General features: G+C 38.1%; 1 protein-coding gene across 1 annotated transcript in view; it reads left to right on the forward strand.

Moving 5' to 3' along the window:
- Positions 1–11,457, forward strand: part of LOC133545382 (xenotropic and polytropic retrovirus receptor 1 homolog) — a 68,248-nt gene extending 56,791 nt beyond the window's left edge. The window contains exons 13-16 of the mRNA XM_061890888.1: positions 1,352–1,515; positions 4,883–5,022; positions 8,258–8,479; positions 9,842–11,457. Coding sequence (XP_061746872.1) covers positions 1,352–1,515; positions 4,883–5,022; positions 8,258–8,479; positions 9,842–9,896 — 581 coding nt within the window. The 3' untranslated portion in view covers positions 9,897–11,457. The remainder of the gene's footprint in view (positions 1–1,351; positions 1,516–4,882; positions 5,023–8,257; positions 8,480–9,841) is intronic.
- Positions 11,458–11,686: the final 229 nt, after the last annotated feature.

An 11,686-nucleotide genomic window follows, 5' to 3' on the forward strand; every position in this document is an offset into this window, starting at 1 on the left:
TGGGGCCATGTATCGTGAGATTTTGAGCCAAAACCTCCTTCCATCAGTGAGAGCTTTGAATAGTTGACCAAATACCTATTTTTCACCATAATTTACTAATAAATTATTTAAAATACCTACAATGTGAATTCCTGTTTTTTTTTTAACATTCTGTCTCTCACAGTTGAAGTGTACCTATGATGAAAATTACAGACCTCTGTCATCATTTTAAGTGGGAGAACTTGCACAATCGGTGGCTGACTAAATACTTTTTTGCCCCACTGTATATATGTATATATATATATATATTTGTCTCTATGTACATATGTATGTACATATACATGTGTATATATATATATATATATATATATATATATGTATGTATATGTACATATATATATGTATATGTACATATATATATGTACATACTGTATGTATGTACATTTAAATGATAAATGGGTTGTACTTGTATAGCGCTTTTCTACCTTTAAGGTACTCAAAGCGCTTTGACACTACTTCCACATTTACCCATTCAAACACACATTCACACACTGATGGAGGGAGCTGCCATGCAAGGCGCTAACCAGCACCCATCAGGAGCAAGGGTGAAGTGTCTTCCTCAGGAAACAACGATTGTGACGAGGTTGATACTAGGTGGGGATTGAACCAGGGACCCTCGGGTTGCGCACGGCCACTCTACCACTGCGCCACGTCGTCCCTAATGTACAGTGGGGCAAAAAAGTATTTAGTCAGCCACCGATTGTGCAAGTTCTCCCACTTAAAATGATGACAGAGGTCTGTAATTTTCATCATAGGTACACTTCAACTGGGAGGGACAGAATGTAAAAAAACAATCCAGGAATTCACATTGTAGGAATTTTAAAGAATTTATTTGTAAATTATGGTGGAAAATAAGTATTTGGTCAACCATTCAAAGCTCTCACTGATGGAAGGAGGTTTTGGCTCAAAATCGCACGATACATGGCCCCATTCATTCTTTCCTTAACACGGATCAGTCGTCCTGTCCCCTTAGCAGAAAAACAGCCCCAAAGCATGATGTTGCCACCCCCATGATTCACAGTAGGTATGGTGTTCTTGGGATGCAACTCAGTATTTTTCTTCCTCCAAACACGACGAGTTGAGTTTTTACCAAAATGGATACATGGATGATACAGCAGAGGATTGGGAGAATGTCATGTGGTCAGATGAAACCAAAACACAACATTTGGACACCCCTGCTCTAGATATTAGTGATGTTCTCTGCTTATGGTAAATTGAAGGGGGGCTTACGTCTCTATTTTGTACAAATAATTGTGTTTTTACTTGCTGCCAATTTGACGGAACCCCCTTTTTGTCCTTCTTTTTCCAACAGAATCCTATGCTGACGCCCACATCTTCCTCTACCTGTACATCACATGTTTAGTTGTCAGCTCATTTTACACATTGGTCTGGGATCTCAAGATGGACTGGGGCCTTTTCGACCGCAATGCCGGAGAAAACACCTTTTTGAGGGAGGAAATAGTCTACCCACACAAGGTACTTACTCACTTTGTGTTTATTAATCTGACCATGCCAACACAATTGATTCAACTGGAAAGTATTGTTTAATGTTGCAGCCTTATTACAAAATATAATATATCAATTTTTTGTCCTCAAAATTCGACACGCAATATGCCACAATCATAATGTAAATAGTTTTTTTTTTTAATGTTTTGGAAATGTATAACAAATTTAAAAAAAAAAAAAAGGAAATCACATAGGTAAGTATTCACAGTGAGATCAGGGGCATCCTCTTTGAATTAATCATCCTTGAGATGTTCTTGCAGCCTAATTGGAGTCCCAACTGTGGTAAATTCAGTTGGTTGGGCGTGATTTGGAAAGATACACACCTGACAGTGCATGGCAGAGCACAAACCAAGCATGGAGTCAGGGAATTGTCTGTAGACTTTGGGTTAGGATTATTTTAAGGCAGAGATCTGGGCAAAGTTATAGTAAATGTCAATAATGGACGCCAGGATGCGACACAAAAAAAAACACCCCGGACACACTGGATTTGCTTTTCTCAGCAGCAAAACGCTATTGCGAGCTGCCCAGAGATGAAACAGTACAGACATATCATTGATACACTTGACATTTGCGATATCTGTTAAACAGAAATTTCCTTAAAAAAACAATATTCCATTGTATTTACTTTTTTTTAATTAGAAAGAAAAAAAACTGTTATACAGTTAGAAGTTGTTTTATTCCAGCCTTTTTTGTTACTTTCTATGTTTAAACCTACAAGAGTGCATTGTTGTATTTCTTCTTGCCCAGTTAAGTGCTAGTATGCTAGCTGTTTAACACATTTTGAATGTTTAATCAATTATTGATTTTTCTACAGGGTACTTTTGACCAAGTGTACCGCTGACAATGTTAGCATGCTAATGTTTTTTTGCTAGCTTCTCTTAAATTGCATGCTAATGTTTTATGCTAGCTTTTTTGTACATTTTGTACTTTTTGACTTGTCCAGTCATAGACCTCGTCATAGTAGTTTCTTAAAAGCAGGGGCGCTGTCAGGAGTTCTGGGTGCCATAACCACCAGTTATTGTTGTTAAATATCAAAAAGTGAAAATACTTTTCCTGACTATAAGTACTCATAGAGAAAAAAAATTATGTTTCCATATATTAGAAAAAGCCATTGTCATGTACCCACTAGCTCTTCAATCAGCTAAACGGACTCCACAGTGAAGTTTTGGTGAATTTACTGAGGAATTTGTGAAACTGAAACAATACAAAAAGAATGTAGGTTAACAATACTAACACAGACACACGTTTGCGTACTAGCTAATGCTAACAGCGCTAGCTCAGTTATACATAAAAATATGCATGAAAACATGGATTGGACATTCACAATATCATGTTAGACCCGCTCGACACCCATTGCTTTCGGTCCCCTAGGGTTGGGGGGGGGCGGGGTTGCCCACATATGCGGTCCTCTCCAAGGTTTCTTATAGTCATCATTGTCACTGTCACCGACGTCCCACTGGGTGTGAGTTTTTCCTTGCCCGTATGTGGGCTCTGTACCGAGGATGTCATTATTGTTTTTGCAGCCCTGTGAGACACTTGTGATTTAGGGCTATATGAATAAACATTGATTGAAACCCTCCTACAGACATCACACATTGGACAGTTTAGTAAATAAGAATTAAATAGTCAAACTTACAAAAGTTGGGAAATCCATACAAGTAGAAATGCTGTGGACGGCTAGAAGACAAAACGACACTTCACCTTCCGGTTCAAAGCTTTAAGCAGCAGGAGACACTGTAAAAGGTTCACCCTGCAGTGAGCGAAACAATAACATGCCTATTCAGTAGGGCTGCGAATCTTTGGGTGTTCCACAATTTGATTCAATATTGATTCTTGGGGTCACGATTCGATAATATATTGATTCTTGGGGTCACGATTCGATAATATATAGATTTTTTCGATTCGATTCTCGATTCAAAAACGATATTTTTCTGATTCAAAACGATTCTGTATTTTTTCAATAGATAGGATTTCAGCAGGATCCACCCCAGTCTGCTGACATGCAAGCAGAGTAGTAGATTAAAAAAAAAAAAAGCTTTTATAATTGTAAAGGACAGTGTTTTATCAACTGATTTCAATAATGTAAATTTGTTGTAACTATTAAACGAACCAAAAATATGACTTATTTTATCTTTGTGAAAATATTGGACACAGTGTGTTGTCAAGCTTATGAGATGCGATGCAAGTGTAAGCCACTGTACACTATTGTTCTTTTTTTTTATTTTTATAAATGTCTAATGATAATGTCAGTGAGGGATTTTTAATCACTGCTATGCTGAAATTATACTTCTATTGATAATATTCTTTTTTTTTTCTCTACTTTTGTTTAGTTCTGTGTCGTGTTTGTGTCTTCTCAATTGTTCTGTTTATTGCAGTTCTGAGTGTTGCTGGGTCAGGTTTGGTTTTGGAATTGGATTGCATTGTTATGGTATTGCTGTGTAGTGGTTTGTTGGATTAATTAAAAAAAAAAAAAAAAAAAAAAAATTTTAAAAATCGCTTTTTTAGAAATGAGAATCGACTCTGAATCCCACACCCCTAATATATATATATATATATATATATATATATATATATATATATATATATATATATATATATATATATATATATATATGGATATATATATATATATATATATATATATATATATATATGTATATGTATATATATATTTCAAAAGTAACTTCCTCTAATTAAAATCCCCTCAGTTATCAATGTAGAAAGAAAATGAAAAAAAAACATCGATTTAAAAAAAAAAAAAGAGAATCGATTCTGAATCGCACAACATGTTCGATTTGATTCGTATTCGAATCGATTTTTTCCCACACCCGTACTATTCAGTGTCTTTGTTTGTGTTTAACGAAAACTATTTGCATTGTGGCCGTCAGTGGACGAAAAAAATCCACAAATTTGCTGTACCATTCAGGGTTCAAAGCGGATGAAAAAAGTAGTACCTTGGAGTCTGGAATTTAAGGCAATTTTAGCCCCAGCTGCAGGGTGCAACAAAATGACAGTAATCCTTGTCCCATTTTGGACCTTTCCTGAAAGTTTAATCACCATCCGCCCTGTAACTTTTTCTGTTGCTCACCACAACAAATCCAGGTGGAACTGAAAACATTAGAAGATGGAGCAAAAGCTGTCAGATATGTTTGTGAGAAATAAAATTTAATTTGAGGATTTCATAAGCTCTAAGCCATAATCGTCAAAATGCTGTCAAAAGACGACTTGAATGTGTTTACATCACCTCCTTCCATGATGAAGAAGCGTCCAAACATGGATGGACACGCCCCCTAAAGGAGCCAAGTGATGGTTGTCACCTCTCTGCTTCTCTCTGCAGGCCTACTACTACAGTGCCATTGTGGAGGACGTGCTCCTAAGGTTCTCCTGGATTCTCACCGTCTCCCTCAGCACCATGTCCAGCTTTCACGGCATCTCCGACATCCTGGCCACCACATTGGCCCCCATGGAGGTCTTTCGGTACGCACCTTCCCGTCCTCTGCTCGTCTCCCACACACACACATATAATAATTTCAGACGTTGGGGCAAAACTTTGGGAAGTCCTGGAGTGAAAGGAATACTGCTGAATATTATCGGCCATGATCACCCATTGCCATTTTATATCTTATCATTCAAACACCGATCCCCGCTAGTTATTGTTGGTCTCCCGGCTAACAGCTAATTGTGTGTCTCCATACACAGTGGGGAGCCGCTCTTTTAAGGGATTAATAATCACCTCCGTTATGGCAAATAAACTGCATTGTCTCGTTTCTCAAGTTAGGTTATCACTGGAGGAAGGGACTAAACATGTTACACGTCAAGAGCATACAGGAGCAGGCACGCTAATAGCTAAGCTAACCGTAAGGGGTGCGAATCTTTGGATGTCTTATGATTTGATCCGAATCTGAATCTTACAATGTGTAATTTGGTATAACTACTATAATTAAACTTTTTCACAGGTTTTACAGGTTAGAAAAGCCATGTATGCTGGTTGCATGGAGATGGCCTAAAAACATATTTTAAAATTGATTCCTACAGGTGTTAAAAAATATTTTTTTTATTATTTATCTCTAATGCAATCTTTAGTGCGAAAAATATGCAATATATATACATATATATATATATATACGTATATATGTGTGTATGAATATATATATACAGTATGTGTATATATATACATATATGTATATATATGTGTATGTATATATATATATATGTATATGTGTGTGTGTGTGTGTGTGTGAGTGTGTGTGCCCAGCCGAAAGGGTGTTGTGTTGCGTCTAGTGCAGGGGTGTCAAAGTCAAATACAGAGTGGGCCAAAATTTAAAACTGAATGAAGCCGCGGGCCAAGGTTGAACAAATTAACCTTTTAATAGGGACCCAAACAAGTTTTGCATTGAATATTGAACAAGCAAGGCTTATATAACTTTATAGTGACACGCAAAATAAAGTTTAAAATAATAATAATAATAAAAAATATCAATGGCATATAAAAAAAAATCTAAATTAAAATTGAATGCCTCTTTTCTATTTGCAAGCTTCTGAGGGAAACATCAAAATGAACATTTTCCACCGGATAATAATACATTTGAAAATAAAAGAATGAATGAATCAAACATTCAAGCTTTGAATTAGCAAAAGAAAGTGCATGCATAAAAACGTTAATTATTGCTCAGTTTGCTACACTGATTCGCTGTAACACTGAATATGGAACATGCAACGCTTATACAACTTAATAGTGCAAAATCAACTTTGAAAAAAACAAATAAAAAAACATCAATGGTATATTGAATAAAATTCAAATAAAAAAAGGAATGCCTCTTTTCTATTTGCAGCCTTCTGAGGTAAATATCAACATTAACTTTTTCCGCAGTCTTAATAAATTTGAAAGTAAAATAATGCAGTGGTAGCAGGGGGTGTATATTGTAGCGTCCCGGAAGAGTTAGTGCCGCAAGGGGTTCTGTTGTGTTTATATTGTGTTACGGTGCGGATGTTCTCCCGAAATGTGATTTGTCATTTTTGTTTGGTGTTAGTTCACAGTGTGGCGCATATTTGTAACAGTGTTAAAGATGTTTATACGGCCACCATCAGTGTGACCTGTATAGCTGTTGACCAAGTATGCTTGCATTCATTTGTGTGTGTGTGTGTGGAAGCCGCACATATTATGTGGCTGGGCCGGCACGCTGTTTGTATGAAGGGAAAGCGGACGTGACGGCAGGTTAAAGGTGCCTTTAAGGCTCGCCCCCAATATTGTTATCCGGGCGGAAATCGGGAGAAAGTCGGGAGAACGGTTGCCCCGGGAGATTTTCGGGAGTGGCACTGAACTTCGGGAGTCTCCCGGGAAAATAGGGACGATTGGCAAGTATGAGTTTTAGCGGTGAATGCTGTGTTACAGCGGCAGCGCCGCTATATAGTACCGGCGGGCCAGCTCTAATGTTAATTTGAAATTGCCTCAAGGGCCAAATTAAATTACACGGTGGGCCAAATTTGGCCCACGGGCCAGAGTTTGACACCCATGGTCTAGTGCGATAGTTAGAGGGAAGGTTGCTAACCTCTTGCTTACAGACACTGCCACTGGCTAGCCCTTGTGGTGAACGGAGAAGCAGAATTGTGCGTCAGTCTTCTCCTGCCAGTACAAAGCCTCTCCTTCACCAAGACTCCTGTCAGGCCTCCATGTGGCCACACACGGTAACTAGGGGCCCAAGGCCCAAGGCAAACGTGGCAGGGGATCTCGGAGCTGCAGTGGTCCCCAGAGGCGTGATGCGCAGGCCCACTTTGTGGACACGCCCTGGCATCACCCAACCACTGCCCCGCTGCCTTGTGGGTTAGTTTGGGAAGACAAAAGGCTAGAGAGCACCCCCTGAGAGAAAAGCAAGTGCTGATAGGCGCACCGTAGGCGGTCCTCCGACAGACTGGAATTCCAGCAGCCTCCTGCAGCTGTGAGGGGAGCAGGGTTTCCCTTGCCCCCGGATAAAGCTCCCCACAGCAAAGAAGTAACGTTGGAGTCTGCGTGTCTCCCTCGTCGAAAAAGACCTACGGCGGAGTGGGCGGATTATGGTTGCATGGACGGTCACAAATGCAGAAGAAGGCTGCAGCAAAGATGGAGCCCCAATTGTCTTGGTCTCCATGCCAATGGACGCTGGCCTTCTCTTTGACAAGGACAGTGTGCTGGCTTTTGAACTTTGCGTCGATAACAATCTGGATGGTTCGCTTCCCTTTGGTCCGGATGACACAATGTGGAATATTTCCAAAAACAAAATAAACAAAATAGTGTCACTACACACTCAGTGCACATGTGTGGTTTAACACAAATAAACCTGAGGTGTGGCTTTATCGCCCTCTGCTGGTCGAATTCAGCGCTGCATGTGTTTAACCAGCTTTGCTTGTCAGAGTCCAACAGCCAATAAAATAAACGTGACCACTGTCAATAGTGCCATCTTCTTTTACTCACCCACTGCTGCTTCATTGTGGCACGTATACCTCGCCATTGCCCCCTGCTGGGTGGCGGGAGTACTGCGTACACAAACAACCCTGATTTGAATGGTTCCACCAAAACTGGGTGATTCTCAAAAATAAAAATAAAAAATTTCACCCATACTTTTTGGGAGATGTTCGCCATGCAAAATGGCTTCCAATCATTGGGTGTCTGCGGTCTGATTATAGAAAACGTAAATGTTTAACTTGACAGACTTGAAATTATTCCTCCCTCTTGCAGGCGCTTCGTTTGGAACTTCTTCAGACTGGAGAACGAGCACCTGAACAACTGTGGCGAGTTCAGGGCCGTCAGGGACATCAGCGTGGCGCCCCTGAACGCCGACGACCAGACCCTGCTGGAGCAGATGATGGACCAAGAGGACGGCGTCAGGAACCGGGCGGGAAAGAAGAGCTGGAAACGCAGCTACAGCATGAGTCTACGCAGGCCCAGACTTGCCTCGCAGTGAGTGTGTCAGCACCTTTTTGTCAGTAACAAGGTCAACCTGCGTCAAACCAAAATAAACCACAATAGTTTTGGAACAGAAGAAATGTCCAGAGGAAGCGAAGGTCTTGTGAGATCTCAAATAGCATAGAATATGGATTAGTAGTCACTGGCAGCACAGCAGTATTGTCCTAGAACCAAGCACAGCTATCTCCACGAAAATTGTCTTCTCTGAAGTAGAAAAAACTGGCCCCGGGAGCTGAGTGACGCATAACATCATAAGAAGCTACATCAACCTACTCAGTGGCCTAGTGGAGATCGGTAGGTTGTGAGTTCAAACCCCGGCCGAGTCATACCAAAGACTAAAAAAATGGGGCCCATTGCCTCCCTGCTTGGCACTCAGCATCAAGGGTTGGAATTGGGGGTTATATTACCAAAATGATTCCCGGGCGCGGCCACTGCAGCTGCCCACTGCTCCCCTCACTTCCCAGGTGATCAAGGGGATGGGTCAAATGCAGAGGACACATTTCACCACACCTAGTCTGTGTGTGACTTTCATTGGTAGTTTAACTTTAACTTAAAATTGTTGTTAGGCTAAAATTTACATTGTGCCGCACCAAGTGTGGCCATCTTTTTGTTTTTGTTTTGTTTAACAGTAAAATGTTGGCTAGTTTATTTAACTGATATATTATTTAATATATTTATTTTGTATTATATTGTTTATTTTATATTCATTACATTTTATTACAAAATATTTATAATTATACTTATTTTGTACTATAATGTTTTTATCATATTTAATTATATATATTTTTCGATAATAGAAATGTTATATTATTTCTTATTATATTCATAATTTTGTATTATACAATTTTTCGATAATATAAATGTTATGTTATTTTTTATTATATTCATAATTTGTATTATACAATATTTATTATGTTATTATTGTTTTATGAAATTGTTTATTATATTCATTATTTTTATGTTTTATATTTATTTTTTATTATATATTTATTATAAAAATGTTATGTTATTCATTATTTATTACAAAATATTGAATTTATTGTTTTCTTTTTTCTATTTATTTTTTTGATCATATTTTTATATTTTTTTATTATATTCATTATGTTTTATGATGTATTTATTATTTTTCATTATATTTTTTTATAATTTTTTTGATATATTAAATCATTCATAATTTGATAATATATTTATCATATGATTTGTATTATAAATTTGTTATTTATTATATTATATTGTTTATTATATTTATAATTTTATAATATGATTTTATATTTATCATTTATTTATTATGTTTAATGGTTATTTGAGCACAAAGATCTGCAGGATGGATCACTGATGACGAATTCTCCCCCGCAGATCCAAGACCCGTGACACTAAAGTTCTGATCGACGACACAGATGAAGACTCCTGACATCAGGCCACGCCCCTTGCCTGGGTCCAGAATTTGTTTAAAGGAGGGAACTCTTCCTCCTAACAAGGAACCCGCGAGTTGGGCGTAGACTTTGGAACATTCTCACCCCTCCACACACTTTGTGAACGCATGAAAGCAACAACTCTTCCTTCACTTCCTACACAAACCTTACCTGGCCCAAGTCCTCCGCAGACCTGGCAGGACTTGCTGCTGTTCAGGTACAAGACAACTTCTACACTTCAGGAGGAGGTCACGTGACCAACATGGCCGCACAATGCGCACACAAGAAGAAGAATGCAACTTTTTTCTGTTCCACTCCAACTCCCTATGGACTTGGAAGGACTCGACTCGTTTGAGAAAACAATTAATTGTAACGCTGTTGACAATAGAACAGGTGTGTCCTAACCTTTGGGTGGGGGCGGAAAGTCCACAGCATGTAAAGTAACTATATATATATATATATATATATATATATATATATACACATATACATGTGTATATATTCTACATATAATACATATATAGTAACATATATGATAGTAATATATATATATATTTTACAATATATGTATATTTTATATGTATGTGTATTATAAAATGTATATATACTTTTTATTTATATTTTCTTATATACATATTTTATATGATATCTAATATGCATTATGTGTATATAATAAAATATATAACTAACATATATGATATAATATATATAATGGATGTATAATTAATGATTAATATAATTTAATATTAAGAGTATGTGAAAAGTTTTGTAATCAATCAAAAGTATCAAGCAGCTAAAATGCGGCAAACATGGAAAAATGTGGAAAGAGTGGCATTTTTCCCATCATGCTTTGTAATGTATTTGTCTAATGTGTGTCAATTTTATTCATGTATAGTATGTGGACATTTTTTTTATCACATCCACAAAGTTCAGTGAGCAAGTTGTTACATGTGTTGACTTTTTGTGTTAGTTTATCTGCAGCATGAGTGGGAAAGGTTGTTTGGATTGGGTCATACAGGTACATGCTGTGCTGTGTAGTAAAATCCACAGTCATCAACCTGACACCCTCATGTTGTCCACATGGGCGGCCGAAGTTGCGACAATCGGACGGTCAGATATTTGAAGTGAAGTTAGGACTCCTCGTGACATCTGGCGGGCCACACTTGGCCTGCGGGCCGTAGTCTGGACACCCCTGGATTAGAAGGTGGACCAAAGTAGATTGTGTTGAAGACAATGACTAAATGTTGTGTACAGTTCTTGTAGATCCAGAAGTCATATTGTCACTAGTTCCTGAAGTCGTGGACACAATCCTCTTCAGGACTGTTGTGTTGTTTGCCAACTTCTCCCACGTGGATCTCAACTCGCAACCTCTCAGTCACTCTTTGGTTTACTTCAATTAAATACGGACCAAGTTTGATGTTTTCCTGGTGAGGTCTGTCATTGATGAAAGGCTTCAAGGGAGAATGTTCTAGTTCTTAAAGGGGCCATCGCGTACTTCCTGTTATATGTTCATCAACTTGTGCTTTAATAAAACCTACTCTTTTGTTTTAGGAACCTTCATTTTTGTTCAGTCTTTTGTCTCAAAGATGATTTTAAACAACATTTTGTTTACATAGCGTCAATTCCAATATATACTTATTCTGTCTACGGCCCGCTTGTGTCGTCTTATTATTTTTGTATGCTGTAAATGACTACATGTGTGCTTACATGGATTATATCACTTTTCATATTGACAGCTAGAACCGTCCGTAGTAGAGATGTCCGATATTGTCCAACTCTTAATTACGGA

The sequence above is a fragment of the Nerophis ophidion genome, linkage group LG28, assembly GCF_033978795.1.
Source record: "Nerophis ophidion isolate RoL-2023_Sa linkage group LG28, RoL_Noph_v1.0, whole genome shotgun sequence".
Classification (NCBI taxonomy): Eukaryota; Metazoa; Chordata; class Actinopteri; order Syngnathiformes; family Syngnathidae; genus Nerophis; species Nerophis ophidion.